This window comes from Grammomys surdaster, unplaced genomic scaffold, assembly GCF_004785775.1.
Source record: "Grammomys surdaster isolate TR1022 unplaced genomic scaffold, NIH_TR_1.0 1162, whole genome shotgun sequence".
In the NCBI taxonomy this organism is placed as follows: domain Eukaryota; kingdom Metazoa; phylum Chordata; class Mammalia; order Rodentia; family Muridae; genus Grammomys; species Grammomys surdaster.
This window is the reverse complement of record NW_021605581.1, coordinates 770,223-787,749: the sequence shown is the minus strand read 5'-3', so window position 1 is coordinate 787,749 and position 17,527 is coordinate 770,223. Positions and strand designations below refer to the sequence as shown.

The window sequence follows — 17,527 nt, the reverse complement described above, 5'->3', positions numbered from 1 at the left end:
GCTGTAGTTAGTGAGTGAGAGCCTGCTGTAGTTAGTGAGTCCACACTTAGCTATGACTGCCAGCTGTCACTTCACCCAATCTGAATGAGGGTCACGAAACCTGTTTCCACAGGACAACTGTGGGTGTGGTGAGCATTCAGAAACAGTAAACTCTAAACTAACCCCTGTTACAAAACTAGTCTTGTGGACTGCTTTTACATTTGCTGACTTTAGTAACATCCTGAAACGGGCAACAATATTTCTGAACGTATAGATGGATGACAAAATCTCTTAACTTTCATAGCAAACCAATCAATCTAAAAGGACAAATCAGATTTCTAGTTGTGTGGGGGGTGTGTATGTGTGGGAGTGTTCTGCCGTTAATCCCAGCCCCAACCCAAAACTCAAGGTTTTCGATTGAGTATGTGTATGCCATAGTGGCTTTGCCTTCCTTATCTTGAACTACAACACTTATAAAGTCAGTATTCACCAAAGGATTATGGTATTATGGTCTTTGGATATGTTGATGGACCTTCAGTTTAAAATTACAAACTCATATATAAGCTCTACATTCTATTGTTATATAAATATTATATATAAACATATTACATGCATACATATATAAGTCAAGTATATATATATATATATATATATATATATATATATATATATATATATATGTACATATTAGATACACATCACATACCACACCAGAATAGATTTTGGAAAAAAATAAAAACACTCTAAATGATTTCATTTCTCTTTAATTTACTTTCTTTGGGGGGAAAAACAAAGTTACATGAAAACTCTCCATGGTTTCAAAGAACTAAAATTTTCTAAAACATATTTGGACCAGGAAGATATGAAATGAATGTGTCCCCTGACTTGCTAGCTTGGATGTTGGACATCCATGTAGAAGATATAATGAGAAAGACCTACAGAGCTGGTACCATGTATGGAATTCTATACAGACTGTGGCCGGTGACACATACTGAGAAACACCCTGCTTGTGCCTGAAACTTTTCTCAGCCCTGCAGAACCACTGGAGCACATGGCCCTGAAAAGCACCTCTGGCTTCTCTGCATTTTTTATGTCATATGGGGGTGTTAACTACTTATAGACTTCAGAAGGAAAGGGAGACAAAAGCCTTAAGCCTTCCTTAATTCACGAAGATCAGAAAGCCAGGCATAGCAGAAGATGCTTAAACCCCAGTACTGAGGCAGGAGGATTGCAAAGTTTGAGATCAGCCTGCTTCCCCCGCCCTGCTAGACTGGCCTTTATAATAATAAATTGTCTCAAACTTAAAATGACTAAAAAGTACATTAATTTGATTTTTTTTAAAAAATGGTCTCATGTAGCATAGTCCAACTAAAATTTAATGTGTACCTTGAGCAAGCATGCCACAGCCTACCAGTCCCTGTCTGCCCGTCTGCAAGCTTTTAATGATGCTTGCTTTTTTTTTTTTTTTTTTAAGATTCGATGGAATTACAAACATCAAGATCTAAAAGCCTAATAAACCAAAAGCCATCTGTTTCTCCCCGAATGAGCTTTCGGTCATCCTTTGCTTCACTGTTCTCATTCAGAAGATCTGCGAAGGAGACTCTAAAACTTCAATCTCAGAGACCAAACGGGTGAGTTTAACTCAGGTCATGTGACGGTTTCCTAAGTTATCGAGTACTGATGCAAATAGCCTGTTTGGTGTTCAGAATGTTCGATGTTTGTTCTTAGAATTAAAGTCTGGGTGGTCACGAAGAAGCAAACGCTATCTCACTCACTTCAGGACATTTAGAAACTGTGAAACGTGTCTCACCTGAAAGCCAACTTTTAAGCAACTGCTAACACCCCTGGTGGTGAACCTGGAGAGCCATGGGTTAAAAGTTGGGAAAGAGTTATTGACAGTTGTTCTGCTGAGCCTGGAGCAGAGTCTGCCCCTTGGCTAGGAAGATAAATTTAAGCCACTGCTTTTCAGTGGCTGTGTGACTTTGTCCATAAGTAGACCTGAAACAGAAAGATCGGAAGAAAGTAAGTGTCAGGTGAGTAAACGAAGGGAGAGAAATCAACTCCCAGACAGAAAGGAAAATGAATTTGAATTTCAGAAATGCTAATGCCACTGTTCTTGAGTGGTTGCCCAGAATTTCCCTCTTAGGAGAGGGAGGGGCCGCCGGCACTGGTGCGGACGGTCTGATTGAAGGCTGCAGAAATCAGTCCCCCTCCACTCGGAGTGTCGTTGTGTTGTTTTGTGACAAATGAGCAGGCTGAGCTGACTGCTGAACATTTTCCGCATGTCTTTCTGGTTGCAAAGCTTCCCACCCTCTTAAGGTGTTGTCTTGGCACGTGATGTGTTCGCTCGCTCGTCCGCGAACCATTAAGATTGAGTTGCGGCGCTAAATCAAAGGTGTTGGAGGTCACTGTCCCTGAAAAACAAGCTGCAGCCAGCAGCTGCTGGGGCGTGTGAGGAGGCTCTGGGACCTCACCGGGCACCAGAGCGCCCGGAGCACCTGGACGGTTTACTTTCTGGCTTTCACCTGATTGGAAAGAGCTGAGCAAAATGTAGATCTGTGGGACTGAACCTACCAGAACCTCTTGCCAGGAATACTCCTCATCGGTGAGTTGCTTTTTAAAAAGCAAAACAAAACATTTAGGGCAATAGTAATTCTGTCGTTTGGAAGATTTAAAACTAAAAAATATTTCGTGGTTGCTAGGAAGCATTTTATTTTCGAGGAGAAAAGAAGTTGATTGGCAGCATATGGGAGATCAAGGATTTCGCTGTATTGTATCTTAGGTGACTGGATTTTTTTTTTTTTTAAAGGGAGAGTTTCATAGAGCAGAAGGAGATAGCTTAGGAGACCGGGAAAAGTGGAAGACAGGTGTTTACCCCATAGGCAGGTTTTTTGGGGGTTTTGTTTTTTTTCCAGGCGCATGTTACACATTACTGCAAGAGTTGATCAAGGACTATAAAAGATCTAAAGATCTAGGATCTTCATTCTTGGTATGTGTTTTGGCCAGAGGGCAAACAGAAAACTTGTAAACTCTGTTCAGCAGATGTCCTTCTCAGATACCAAATTGACTCCTAACCGGAGTGGCAGAGAGACAGAATACAGCCTATTTCTTTAAAAAAAAAATATTCATTTTTTATTATTATTGCTGTGTGTATAAGAAAGAGAGAAAGACAGAGACAAAGACAGAGAGACGGCATGCATGCACCATGGCATGCTTGTGGTGGTCAGTGGACAACTTCCAGGAACTGGTTCTGTCCTACCGTGTGGGATGAGGATCAAACTCTGTCAACAGACTTGGCAACAAGCATTTTTACCCAACAGACCATCTTAACAACCCCAAGTATGTCTCATTTTCAAACTTCAAGTGGTTATATTTAATGTTTATCTTAACAAGATCACTAATAGTGATGTGTCTTTTATTTATTTACTTGCGTGTGTGTGTGTGTGTGTGTGTGTGTGTGTGTGTGTGTGTGACAAGAATATATATTGTAGCTTAGGCTGCCCTGGAACTCAGGTAGCCCAGGTTAGCTTCAGGCTCACATTGATTTCCCTGTCTCTATCTTGACAAATATTTGTTCTACCAGGTCAGAATACAACAAAGGATATACACTATTGTTTATTCCTTCAAGGTCTCACAGAATCAAAGTATGCTCTTTTCATTTTTAAATTTTAACTTGACCTCAATGTTTGGATGGAAATCAAATTTGAGAGAACAAGCATTTTTTATGTTGGAGGTGGGAAGTGTCATACCAAGACAGCTAATATGAATTCATAGCCTTTCTAATCCCATGTAGCCTTTAACATTAACAGTTCTTATCTTTAAAATATAAAATCAGCCTTTAAAATGTGTTCTAACGCAGAAGCAGTTCCTTGTCTGAGCTCTGGAGAGGGACTGACAGGATCTAGGAAGGTCAGCACAGAACCTTCAGGTTTCTACTTTCTCAAGCTATCAAGGCTTGCAAGGGCTTGACTGTCATGCTTGATGCCCTGCAGAGTAAGTCAGCAAAGCAATTAAAAAATTTTTCTCCACTTTAATGAATCATTTTAATTCCTTCTAGTATAATTTATGCTACAATGTTAATTTTTAAATCAATGTACTTTTCAGTTTATTTATTTTTGTCTTTTCCTTTTATAAAATTTATTTGTGGTTATTATGACAGATATTTGAATATCAGGCACAAAAGCCAACATCAAAGTTATTAATATAGCCATGAGATAAGCACAAATGATACGGATGCATTCATGCCTCTAGCAGATGGTCCAGAACAGAGCATCCTGCTCTGGCTTTCCAGAGCAGTATTCAGAGGAAAAGTAACCAGGTCAGAAAAAGGCAAAAACAAAACACCAAACTTTATATGCAAAAGATGAAACTCTTGATAAGTAAATTCTTTGACTCTGTTTTCTCCTCCTCCTTCTCCTTTCTCTTCTTGGTTTTGCTGTTGTTTTGAGACATGGTCTCTCTATGTACCCCTGGATGTCCTAGAATTTATTATGTAGACCAGGCTAGCTTCAAAATCTCAGCGATCCATCTGCCTCTCAAATGCTGAGATTAAATGTGTATGCCACCATTCCAGGATTATTTTCTTCTTTTAAGCTTTAGGTGTTTGTTTTGTTTTGTTCTGATTTTGAGACAGGGTCTTTTTGTAGAGGCCAGGTTCATCTCAAATTCACTATGTAGCCCAAATTGACCTTGAACTCCCAATCCTTCTGCTTCAGCCTCCTGGGTTCTACAATTATAAATGTATCCCACCACGCTCTGTGCTTTGCCTTTCCCTCAGAAATGACGCTGGAAAGTAGACAGCTTTCCCCAGAAAATAAAATGGGGAGGGGGTTTCATAATTTGGCAAGATATCCTTGTTAAGACCGAACCAATAAAAATAGGAGAGTCCCCTTCCCTACTCAGTTAATTTTCAACCCTAGTCCAAAACTATCATAGGATATGATGAGAAGCCTTGAAAGAGAGAAATCTAGATTCATGTAACTCTTATTAAAGTACTTTGTGGCTGTCCAAGTTTGTTATTATTCATTAGTGATATCTATCTCTTCCTATGCATAGCATATGAATAGCATAGGTATCTTATGTATAAGAAAAATAAGGTAACTATAGGATTTTGTACCAACTGTGGTTTCTAGTAGCCACGAGGGATCTGAGAATGTATCCCACACAAAAGGATAAGGGAAACTTCAGTATATGGGGTGTTAGTGGTATATATTGTCTTTTTTTTTTTTTTTTTTGGTTTTTGGAGACAGGGTTTCTCTGTGTAGCCCTGGCTGTCCTGGAACTCACTCTGTAGACCAGGCTGGCCTCGAACTCAGAAATCTGCCTGCCTCTGCCTCCCAAGTGCTGGGATTAAAGGCGTGCGCCACCACTGCCCGGCCTATATTGTCTTTTCTTGTTATGCTTTGTTGAGAGAGAATTGTACACTGTAGTCCAGGCTGGCCTAGAACTCTATGTAGCCCCGTCTGACCTGGAATTCATTGCAATCTTACTACCTGAGCCTTGTGAATGTTGAGGTTACAGACATGAGCAACCAGGCCTTGGCAGTATGTGGAATCTTGAAGTTTTGGGTTATTACTTTCAATGAATCAAAAAATCCATGAGAACACAGTGATCCCAAACATTATAAAAAGTCAAACGATTTCTGTTTCTGCCTCAGACATGTCCTCTTCCCCCAAAACTCACTGTCCCCCAGCTCTCCTGTTATGATTTTCATGTTACTTGAAAAGGATTGAACTGACCCAAACCCTAGGAAGAAAGAAACACATTTATGCTTACCTTTTATTCATTGCTATCCCATGTACTCAAGACAGTCTAATGTAATACATGCAGCTCTTGCCAACACGTTCCTGTAGGTGGGGCTCCCCAAGTCATGGTATAAAGAAGCTGGTATACGGCCTGTGGTGCTCAGCCCCCACCACAGCTTCAGTACCTCTGCTGTCCTACAGATCCCTCCATAGAGTTTTTAGTAAGTGTCTGTGGTATACACCCTGAACACGCTGGCCTTCGGAATAGCATCCTTAGCTATCCTTTTCTTGGTCCAGATTTCCAGTTACAGAAATGACTCCATCCTTACCATGGTGAGGCAATATGTTCCAGCATGCTCCACCAGGAAGTCACGCCCTCAGGGAGCCACCAACCCTCTGTCCACCCACCATCTCAAAGCCGTAGCCATATGCTCCTCCTGGTTTTGGCAATTTCAGAAATGTAGGGTTGTTTTTTTTTTTTCCATTGCTCTTTTCCTGTGGCAATCCCCAAATGAAAATACAAGGGAACAAGTTTTCAAAGCTCATGAATAATATATACAGTTAAAGCCTTCTTTCCTTAGAGACTTCTTATAGTGTGTGACGTAATGGTGACTATTCTCAGCATGGTTACACATGGGCTGACAACTGGGACTTTGGGATGAGAATTGAAGCCCACCCTTCTGTTCCTTAAGGATGATTTAGTTCTCTTCAGATGTGAGGAGCTTTGGTGGATCCACCTAAAGACTTCTCAGACATGTCCAAATTTGCCTGATCCATAGGGCGTGGTGTACACAGCTTGGGCCGTTCAGCTGCAAACTCTCTTACGTAAGCAGAAAGGTCAAATACTATTTTGGAAAGTTAAAAGGCACATCATATTTTCCCCGAATTTATATTCCCTATGCCTCTCCTTCTCTCTTCCCTTCTTCCCCCTCCCCATTTTCTAGTTGAAAAGTCTGAGCTGGAATAGAAGACCCTTAGTTAGAGAACTCAGAGTAAAGGAGATACTCCTTAGGCTGGGTCCCTCTGTGGTGGTAGGTGTGGTGCAGACAAAGGAGCAGCTAGAAGAAGCGAGATGTAGAGAGAGTCTGAGCTTCATCCTGGGAAGCCAGTGGCTTCCAGTTCATCTGATCATCGTTATGAAGTCTGAGTCGCATGAACAGTTTTACAGGAAGAAATGATCAGATCCTGGCTATGGGATCTGATTTAGGCGATACCAGGCTGGGAGCAGGGAGCTTTATTTTATCTTCTCTGGGATAATTGGGAAGCCCTTCAGCTTCTTCAGACAGAGCTAAGGGCTATAAACGATTCCTGACTTGTGTGATAAAAGCCAAGGCAATGAATAGCTTTACTTTTGTGTTCTGTCAAGCTTTTAACAAAGTCCCACCCAGGATCAGACAGTGCATTTAGAGAAAGTGTGGACCTAAAGCCAAGTCTCTTCTAGGAGGACTCTGTAATCTGATTGGCTCATGCAGCAGGTGGCCTATCCACCTCAGAACTGTTCAGTTTTGTTTTGTTCCTTCATTTTTGTTGTTGTTTGTTTTGGTTTTTGCTTATTTGTTTATTTTGTTTTTCCAGACAAAATAAACTCTGTGTAGCTATGTAGCCCTGGCTGTCCTGAAACTCACTCTGTAGACTAGGCTGGCTTCAAACTCAGAGATCTATCCTTTGCCTCCTGAGTGCTAAGATTAAAGGCATGCAAGAATAATAAATAAAGGCATGCACCACTGAATCTGTTTTTTTATTTTGGCAATTCCAGCAAATAACTGTCAAGGGTCTTATGGAAGTTGTGTCCCTTTGAATTCACACAGGGATATCATGTGGCCTAGTTGTAACCTGGGTAATAGCAGATTAATGTATCACATGGTGAGCATCTGATGACCAAGGATCTTCCCTCCAGGGGAACAAATAGAAGAAGTCCTTAACATAGACTAGAGGATCCAGGAGGCTTCCTGGAGGAAGACGACCAAGTTAGGCGACTAAAAGACTAGAGACTGTGCCAAGCAAGAATATGGTAGCCAGAGAACGCAGAAATCCATCTAGGTCACTGAGACTTGGTAAGTCGGCTCCAGTTGCCCTTCTTGGTGAGTTGCTCATCTCCCCTTCACTTTAGATCAACCAGCTCAGAGGTTCTCAGCCTAAGACGGTGTTACACCCTGGTGGACATTCGGCTTTAAAACCTTTCCATTTTTCACAGCTGAAGTGAGAGTAGAGGTCAGGGGTGCTGAGGAACATTTTACAATGACTAATACAGGACACAGAAAAGGAATTTCAGCAGTGCCTAGGCAGAAGATCTTTGTTCTAACCTATAGAACAAGAAAGAAAGAAAGAAAAAGAAAGAAAGGAAGGAAGGAAGGAAGAAGAGGAAGAAAGGAAGAAAAGGAAGAAAAGGAGAAAGAAAGATAAAGCGATTAGGTTAGAGTCAGTAGCAGAAATGCTGGCATGGTAGTGCACACCATATAATCCCAGTCTAGCCTCAGCTACATAGAGAGTGTGTTAGTTAGAGTCTCCACTGCTGTGAAGACATTATGACCAAGGCAGCTCTTATAAGGGCAACATTTAATTGGAAATGGCTTATAGGTCCAGAGGTTCAGTCCATTATCATCAAGGCGGGAACATGGCAGCATCCAGGCAAACATGGTTCAGGAGGAGCTGAGAGTTCTACATCTTTATCTGAAGGCTGCTGGCAGAATACTGGCTTCCAGGCGGCTAGGATGAGGGTCTTAAAACCCACACCCACAGTGCCATACCTACTCCACTGGGCCACACCTTCTAATTGTGCCACTCTGTGGGCTAAGCCTCACATTGAGTGTGAGACCAGCTTGGGCTACATAAGACCTTTGTCTCAAAAAAGCAAAAATAAAAATAAAATAAAAATGAGAGCATACGTAAGAAGTAGTGAGGAGGGAGATTTATAATATGTAATCTTAGTTACCAACTTAACTGGATTTAAAATTATCTAGGAGACAAACACTGGGGGTGTATCTTTAACCATGAGCCAAAAAAACCCCTTACCCCTTAAGTTCCTTCTTGCTGGGTATTAGTCACAACAAGAAGAAAAGAAATCTCTATGTTACTGGGATGGCAAATGTGAAAATGAACAGCTCTGTGAAGGATTTTGAGTGGAATTGTGACACTGTAGCAGTAGGATATGGTGGGTGAGGAAGAAGTGGAGGTGACATTTCTTCTGTTCTGCCTTGGGCAGCTAGGTGGATGGTGACGGACAGCAGAGAAAGGGTGAATATGGAAACAGAATGACCTCCTTCATTCATTTACCTAACCAGACTACACAGAATTCCTCAAGACCAACACATACAGCACTCACCTTCACACACTTCATTTCTGTGAGATGAAGACAAAAATCAAAGGCCAAGAAGAATGGTCACAGTGGTTCTCCATATGGCTCCATATGGACCTATATGGTGTGGCATCACATCTGAGAGACAGAGCTCTAGAGAAAGTCTGGTTCAGTCTTCTGGAGTGAGTGGCAGCTACATGATCCTTGGAGTATAAGATATTTATCCAGGTCCAGAGATGTCAGAAAAATGTTTCAGGCAAAGAACCGTATGTGCAGAATCCCGGTGTCTGTCAAATTCCCTCTGGCTGAAGTGACAAAGGGAAGGAGGGTATGAAGCCAGAAAGCATGGAGAGACTGGGTCATGTAAGGCTTTATAAATGCAGGAATTAACCTCATCTTTCACTTGGAAGGGAAGAGGCACAGTCCAATCTGTCCTGACCACTCTAGCTTATGTACAGAGATGGTTTGGGACAAGCTTGGAGAAACCAGGACAATTAAGGGCTACTGCAGAGACAAGGATGGATTTCAGAGAGAATCCTGAGCTTGAGTCAGTGGGGTTTGTTGACCAAATAGGAAAGAATGAGGACGGAAAGACGAGAAGCCCATGGTTAACTTATGGACTCTGAACTGCCTGTGGCCCTATAAATGGATCTTCTCGGGGGTCAAAGGGTTAGAAAAGAGTATTCTTGAGCCCTGCCCTTCCTATTGCATGAGAATTTCAGAATGGCATCTGCAAAGGTGTGGAAAGGAGAAACCAATTGAGGTGGAATTAAGTTGACAGGTCCAGAGGTGCCTAGGAGGAGAGCTGAAAGATAAGGTTGGGTGGGTGAAGGCTTGCTTAAGAGGTTCACCAGATAAAGACAAAACCCTGGGCTAATTAGATGCTTCAACAGGTAAGGACACTTGCCACCAAACCTGACGACCCAAGTGTGATTCCCCAGGACCTATGTGATGGAAAGAGAACAAGCTCCTGCAATCTGTCCTGTGACCTCTCCATGCACTCTGGTGTAGATGCACTTAAACATACACTAACTAAATAGCTAAACATACAAATATAATAACAAAAGATATTTTTTTAAAGAAAAACTTTGTATCACGTTAAGATTTTGAACAATTCCTTTCAGGAATTTTTAGATAAGGATTACAATGATCGAGTTTGAATCTTACAGAAGATCTCTCAGTTGTTAGCATGAAGGATGGAGGGGATTTCAGAAGAGAGAAAGTGAATATCAGGCAGGATGGTTGAAATGGGAGGAAGGGGAGTATGTGGAATTTCTCAGCTACGACATCATTAGGGACTTGGCAATAAATGCAGAAGATGAGCTATTCTTGCCAAGGCCAGAGGGCTTTTTCCAACATATCCTTCATGCCATCAATGATGCTTATGGAAGGCCTGAGGGACCTGCAATAGATGCAAGGATGTTGGCCTCCAGGCAGCTGGGTGTTCCCCTCTTACAAAGTGAATTGTAGCCTGCTCTGCAGGGCATGCCAGGTGAGTGGGTACTCTACTCTGTGTACCCGTACTTGATGGGTCTGTGATACAGACACCCTCTGTCCCTTCAGCCCTCTGTCCCACTTATTCAGCCTTCTCAGCCTGCTGCCCTTGTTGCTCTGACTCTATATCAGATAGGAGACCTAGTGAGGTAGTGACAGCTTAGCTGTGGGCTGCAGCCTGTAGAGTTATAACTGACACAACCTGGTTTGTACTCTTGGCTCCAGGCTAACTGAATTGCTTGCCAGTTCCCACCCAATCTGGTAACATTCCTATCTCTAGGCCTTTGTTTTAGGGTAGAGTATTCATTCATTCATTCGTTGTTTATTTTTAATTTTATTTATTTTATGTATTTAATGGGTATTCTGTTATCATGTATATTTGTGTACCAGGTGCATGCCTGGTGCCTTCGGAGGCCAGAAGAAGGTGTCAGATCTCCCAGATAATGGTTGTGAGCCACCATGTGGGTCCTGGGAACTAAACCTGGGTCCTCTGAAGAGTTCCTAACTGTTATCTTATCTCTCTAGCCCTTTACTGTTTGTTTGCTTGCTTGCTTGCTCCCTGGCTTGCTTGCTTTTTTTTGTTGTTGTTGTTTTGGTTTTTTTTTTGTTTGGTTGGTTTTTTGTTTTGTTTTGTTTTGTTTTTCGAGACAGGGTTTCTCTGTGTAGCCCTGGTTGTCCTGGAACTCACTCTGTAGACCAGGCTGGCCTCGAACTCAGAAATCCACCTGCCTCTGCCTCCCAAGTGCTGGGATTAAAGGTGTGCACCACCACTGCCCCGCGCTTGCTTGCTTTTGAGACAGGGTTTCATTACTCAGGCCTGGCTGACCTGGACCTTGCTGTATAGATCAGGCTGACCTCTAGTGTGATGATCCTCCTCTTCTTCCTGAAGAAGAAAGTGCAGGCATGCACCAGGTTCCCAGCTTTGGCTCATCCTTCCCTTTCACCTCCATGACAGTTCTCTGCCACCTCCTCCCTACTGCATGTGTTTCCACTCCACACTGTCCACACACTTACTTGCTGCTCTTATCTTCCTTTTCAAGGCTAATGTGGTATTACAGCTCTTTATGTTTCCTTTGGTTAAAAGCATTCTGAAAACAGGGTTCCTGTCTCAGCCATTTTTGTTTTCTTCAAAGATTTCAAAACGATACTGGTTTGTGTGCACAGTTTGTAGGAAGAACACAGCTTCAACAAGTGTAGACAGAGGAATAAATGTGGGAAGAGGTAATACACTCCTGTAATCTTAGGGGGTGGAGGTAGGATTGTGGCAGGTTCAAAGCCTACCTGATTTACACAATGAGTTCAGGCTATCCAGAGCTGCATAGCAAAACTGGTTCACAAGGCCAAGTGAACAAATTAACCAATGTGTACACTTCTAATCCAAATATCCTCAAATTCTGCCAGTCTAGCTTGACTATGGCAGGGACAGTATGACATGGCTGTCACCACTGGAGCAGAGACAGTAGGGCATGGGGCCCCACGAGTGTTCATGGTTGCTGTGGGCATAAGGCTTGTTTATATTTCAAAAGTATATATTTTTTGCTTCATATTCCTCCTTCACAAAATATTTTCCCTGCCAAGGTCAATGACTCTATGATAATCAGAGACAGCATGAGTATGTGAGGTGACGGAGTGGCTTATGTCTCAGCAAAATGGTAAACACTGAGACCTTCAGGATGGCTCTCAAGGCTGTGGAAAAGAACTCTGAAAACACGAGTTCAAAATTATATAATTTCTCAACTATGTAAAATGTAAGGATGCTATATGAATTATATAAGGAGCTTCACAGATCTAAAAGAATCGAAGCAGCTGAACTGTAAACCAGTTTGTCATAAAGATACAAAGGGAGACAGAGTCCTGAGTTCAAGGTCAGCCTGAGAGAGTAAATTTAGATCCTGGCATGGTTTGAATAGTAATCTCAGGACAGGATCCCCACCCAGCTAAGTTTACAAAAGCAGGCAGATCTTTGAATTCATTGCAATGTTAAAAAAAAAAAGTGCTTGCTATCCTAAGGAAACCCAAGAGTCAAGGGGCTAAACTCATGGAATGCTGATTTGTGGACAGTCAAGAGGGAACCTGGAATAAATAACTGAGATGATATGTGAATAAAAGGCTGGGTTTTTGGTCTGTGTGAGATGAACTAGCAGAGAGTGATAGCAGTTCTATTTTTAGGAGAGCTGAGCTATCTGAAGATCTCTGGAGTTCGAACACAGCTCTTTTAGAGTTTTTTCTTTCTTTCTTTCTTTCTTTCTTTTTTTAAGATTTATTTATTTATTATATATGAATACACTGTAGCTGTCTTCAGACATACCAGAAGAGGGCATCAGATCTCATTACAGATGGTTGTGAGCCACCATGTGGTTGCTGGAATTTGAACTCAGGACCTCTGGAAGTGCAGTCAGTGCTCTTAACCACTGAGCCATCTCTCCAGCCCTTAGAATTTTTTCTAACAGGATTTCTGTCCTTGGTCAGAAATCCTAAGAATTACTTAAGATAGTTAACACAACTCTGAGAATTTCTTTCTAGCAGCTATGCAGAGAAGATTGTTTAGAGAATGAACACAGCTCTTTTAGAATTCTTTTTCTAGAAAATCCAAGAATTTTTTTATAGCAGCTTTCCTGGTTGGAGAATCCATGAGCTATCCAGAGAACTTTTTAAAATTTTTTCTAACAAGAGAGAATTGTCTTGCTGGGCAGTGGTGACACACACCTTTAATCCCAACACTTGAGAGGCAGAGGCAGGCAGATGTCTGAGTTGGAGGCCAGCCTGATCTACAGAGTGAGTTCTAGGACAGCCAGGGCTATACAGAGAAACCTTGTCTTGAAGAATCAAAAACAAAAAAAAAAAAAACAAAAAAAAACAAAAAAAAAAAAAAGAGAGAGAGAGAGAGAGAGAGCTGTCTTGAGCAGAAAGCTGTCCTGAGCAGATTACAGAACCAAAAGCTATCTACAGAGAGCTGTCTAGGGAGCCATCTTGAGCAGAGCACAGGCCATCAGCTTGAACCCATCATTTGACTTCAAGTTGTTTGTTTCGCTGCTCTGAGGAACCCCAAGTGTCAAGTAGTCTTGACAAGTAAGGAATCCTGACTTGTGTTTAACATGCAGAGTGTTATTAGTAGAACTAATATTTAAGAATAGTCTGAAAACTATCCATGACGTAATTCAATTTCTGTTCAAAATCTGAGATAAACTATAATACAGCTATGGATGTCTTTAAAATATAAAACTGTTTGGCCTCCCAGCTTTCATGGTTGACTTTCATGAACCATGAATCAGGGAACTAGATGAAGGACAGCTGTTGCCACTCTTGACTGCTCCCATCCACAGCCACAACTTGTGTAACTCCTGATCCCCACGCTGCTGCTGTGTGGAGGAGATGCCCTACTTCACAAAGAGCTGTCAATCATTACAAGTCTACAAACCCTGAATTAGGATTGGGAAGAGCACAGATAGGCATAGGATTATAGATGGACAAGCTGACACCTATGCCTTTTTATCTTTATATTTATTTATTTTGTGTATATGTTGGGGCACATGCATACCACAGTATATGTATAGAGGTCAGAGCACAATTTGTGGAGCTGTTTCTCTCTTCCTACCATGTAGGCTCTAGGGATCCAGCTCTGGTCAGCAGGCTTGGTGGCAGGTACCTTTGCCTAATAAACCATGTTGCCAGCCATATCTCAACTTTGGACTTAGGAATTATTAAGTTTTCTCCTTATTGTCGAATTGAGAGAGACAGTGTAAACAGTTAAAACATACTTGCTTACCTCCAAAATAATGTCACTTCAAATCAGGGTCTTTATAAGCTAAAGCACCCAGAAGCAATTTTGGTGAGATTTGTTTTTTAAGTGGTTCTTATAAATTAGTTCTGGCTCTGATGTAATTTTCTTTAAAATGTAAATGCCCAGACTCAGAAATGTTTCTACTTACAAAGAAACAGTGTACTCTGCTGGTTAAAGACAAGTATACATTTTGACAGCTGGCACCCACCTTCCCCATACTTTATTTTACCATCTGTGAAAAGGAAGCAGCCGTGACTTCTGCCTCAAAGGTGTGGGGTATCTGAGTGAGAGCAGTGCCAGCCACACAATGAGCATTCAACTGATATAGACAGCTTGTCACGTGTTTTTATGTTGTACTCAAATGCAAAGCTACTTAGATGGCAAAAAGAGAGATATCAGTTCCAAACAATTGCAGGAAAAGTTTTCTGAAATGTTGCTCAGTGACACCCTAACCAAGAGGTGTGCTTCTATGGGGCATTAAGACTACATCTCATTCTTCTTGATAATGTCGTGTAATGGTAAATGGCTATTGGCCATGTAAACGGTAAATGTGCTAATGTGCTATCAGCCTCTTCAAAGAAATGACCTCAACTTCTTTCCACAGGTGTGATGAGCGTGTAAGACCTTCGGCATCTGGGAGGGGGACAGCTGCGGTAAGTAGCTGGGACCAAAGGTGACTCTAAAACCCTCAGCATCTGAATCATCTAGCCCTGGCTACCTAGTGAACAGGGTTCTCCCTGGCTCCTCTTCAAATTTACAGTAGAAGTTCCGATTTCTCCCAAAGAGTCCAAGGTTTCTGGTTAGTAGATTTCCAGCTGGCTCTGGCACAAGAAGGCTCATATCCTAGCCTCTGCAGGAAGCAGTGGCCATTGTGTCTCCACCACGCTAGAGCTGGCACCTCTGCCATCAGCCACCATCACTGTCTCTCCTGTAGCACTAAACAGATGGACATGGGAAGAGGCAAGGGGCTATAGCCACGGTTTACAACCAAGGGGGTGTTAACTGGTTCCTTTCTGTGTATGGACATCTTTTTGTTCAAAGTGGAAACCACTGAAGTGTGAGGTGTGTGTGACTGGAGAAGGAGCTTGACCACACACAACCCTCATGCACCAAAGGCAGAAATTTAATTATTTTTATTTAAATTATTTTATGCATATATGTGGTTTTGCTGCTTGTGCAAGCTGGTTGTGTACCACTTGTAAGCAGTGCCCTCAAAAGCCAGAAGAGGGCATCAGATCCCTGGAACTAGAGCCACCATGGCTGGGGGGTGGGGGTGGGGGTGCTGATGATCAACCTGGGTGCTCTTAACCCCTGAGCCATCTCTCCAGTTCCAAAGGTTAAAATTCCAATTTTCCACTGTACAGCACTATGTTCCTATATTCTTCAAGGTTGAGAATCAAACATTTTCTACTTTTGCTCTTTTGAGGTCATAATTTGTATTTTGTGTATGCCTATGACTTTCTATATAGGTTATGACTTGTAAATAGAAGGTAGGCTTTTGAGGGGTCACTCAGAGTGTAGGAAGAAGGCAGAAGCAATTTTGGAATTTCTGTAGCCTGAGCACTGGTGCGTCCACTCCCTACTAAAGTGTGAATGGGGTTGTGTGGCGCGTACCTCAGCAGAGGTTTTCAGCATAAAAAAGTGGACTCTTCGCCCTGGTAATGCTATTTTTTGGGGGGGCCACAGAGATAGTTCTGTCAATAAAGCCTTTGTCTTCCAACCCTAAGGACTTGAGCGTTATCTGTAGAACTCAAACAACAACAAACAAACAAACAACAAAAAACTACCAAAAAACTGGGTGCCAGGGAGTTGTATTTCACTTAATTCATAAAGCATAAAGCATTTGCCGCTCAGCCCTGATAACCTAAATTTGATTCCCCAGAACCCAGGTAAACACCAGACACCGTAACACAAAAGCACAAATGGCCAGGATCCCAGCACACCCCTTCCTGGGAGATGGGAGGCAGAAATAAGACAATTATCAATGCTCACTCAGAAGCTCCTGGGTCACCTCCTCTGAAATGCTCAACAGTGAACAAGAAAGACTCTCTCTCAAACAGAGTAGGCGCTAAGGATGACACTCAGGGCTGCTCTCTGACCCCACATGTGCACTGTGGCATGTGTGCTCCCACGATCACACAAGCCAGGCGTGGTGTGTGGACTGGTCACCCCATTGCTATGGAGGTGGAGGTGTGTGGATCGCTGGGGCACACTGGCCAGCCAGCCTTGTCTACTTGGTAAGTTCCAGAGCAGGAAGAGAACCAATCTTAAAGGAAGGAGGGCATCTATCTAAAAAAATTAAAAAGTGGACAGCAACTAAGGCATAATGTCTAAGGCATCCATGTACACAAAGACACTTGCACATTTGAATACACACATGCAAATAATAATACTGAATCTATTTCTCACCACAAAATGTGCCAGTCCCAACTTGACACCAGCACCAATGACATCTGTCCTCCAACAATAAATCACCACATGTGTCACTGATATTTCATCTCATAACTCAGAGGAAAATCTGAGAACTAGATACCATTTCTGTCCCCACTTTAAAGAGGAGAAAAGTAAGGTTTAGAGAATTTCAAAAGCATGCTCTTAGTCACACTGGTAAATCCCAGAGTTAGAGTAGAAAGGCCATGTTTGAAATGTCTGAAACTTCACAGCTGGAAGTCAGTTGTGCCTCCAGCCAGTCAACCCTGGTGAGCTGTTTGCAAATAGACCCCAGTGAACTGCTGTGGACGGTGACTCCACACTACTCCGGCCTGCATCAACTTCCATCTTCTAAGAAGAAAGGGCCAGGCTTCAAGATGATTTTCCTGTAGGAATGTTGGAGCATCTCCCTTGTTTTTGAGTCGAGGGATGTGAAAGAGATGCAAAGTTCATAGAAAAAGCAGTGCGGGTGCCTGTATTATGGATTGGCAGAGTTAATGGCATTCTTAGGTTTGATGCTCCTGTCTGAGGACCAGCAGATACTTTCCTTTGATACTCCTACCAGTGATGGTGGTACATTCCTGGAGGTGGTACACTGAAGGAAGAGGCAGGCAGATCTGTGAATCCACAAAGCAAGTTTCAGGACAGCCAATTACACAGAGAAACCATGTCTTGAAAAAGAAAAAAAAAATTGCCAGGTGGTGGTGGCTCACACCTTTAATCCCAGCACTTGGGAGGCAGAGGCAGGTGGATTTCTGAGTTCGAGGCCAGCCTGCTCTACAGAGTGAGTTCCAGGACAGCCAG

At 42.4% G+C, this 17,527-nt stretch overlaps 1 protein-coding gene across 1 annotated transcript in view; it reads left to right on the top strand.

The window, feature by feature from the left end:
- Nucleotides 1-17,527, top strand: part of Exph5 (exophilin 5) — a 73,482-nt gene that overhangs the window by 37,315 nt on the left and 18,640 nt on the right. Inside the window, exons 3-4 of the mRNA XM_028783615.1 lie at nucleotides 1,454-1,610; nucleotides 14,898-14,946. Of these exons, the coding sequence (XP_028639448.1) occupies nucleotides 1,454-1,610; nucleotides 14,898-14,946 (206 nt within the window). The remainder of the gene's footprint in view (nucleotides 1-1,453; nucleotides 1,611-14,897; nucleotides 14,947-17,527) is intronic.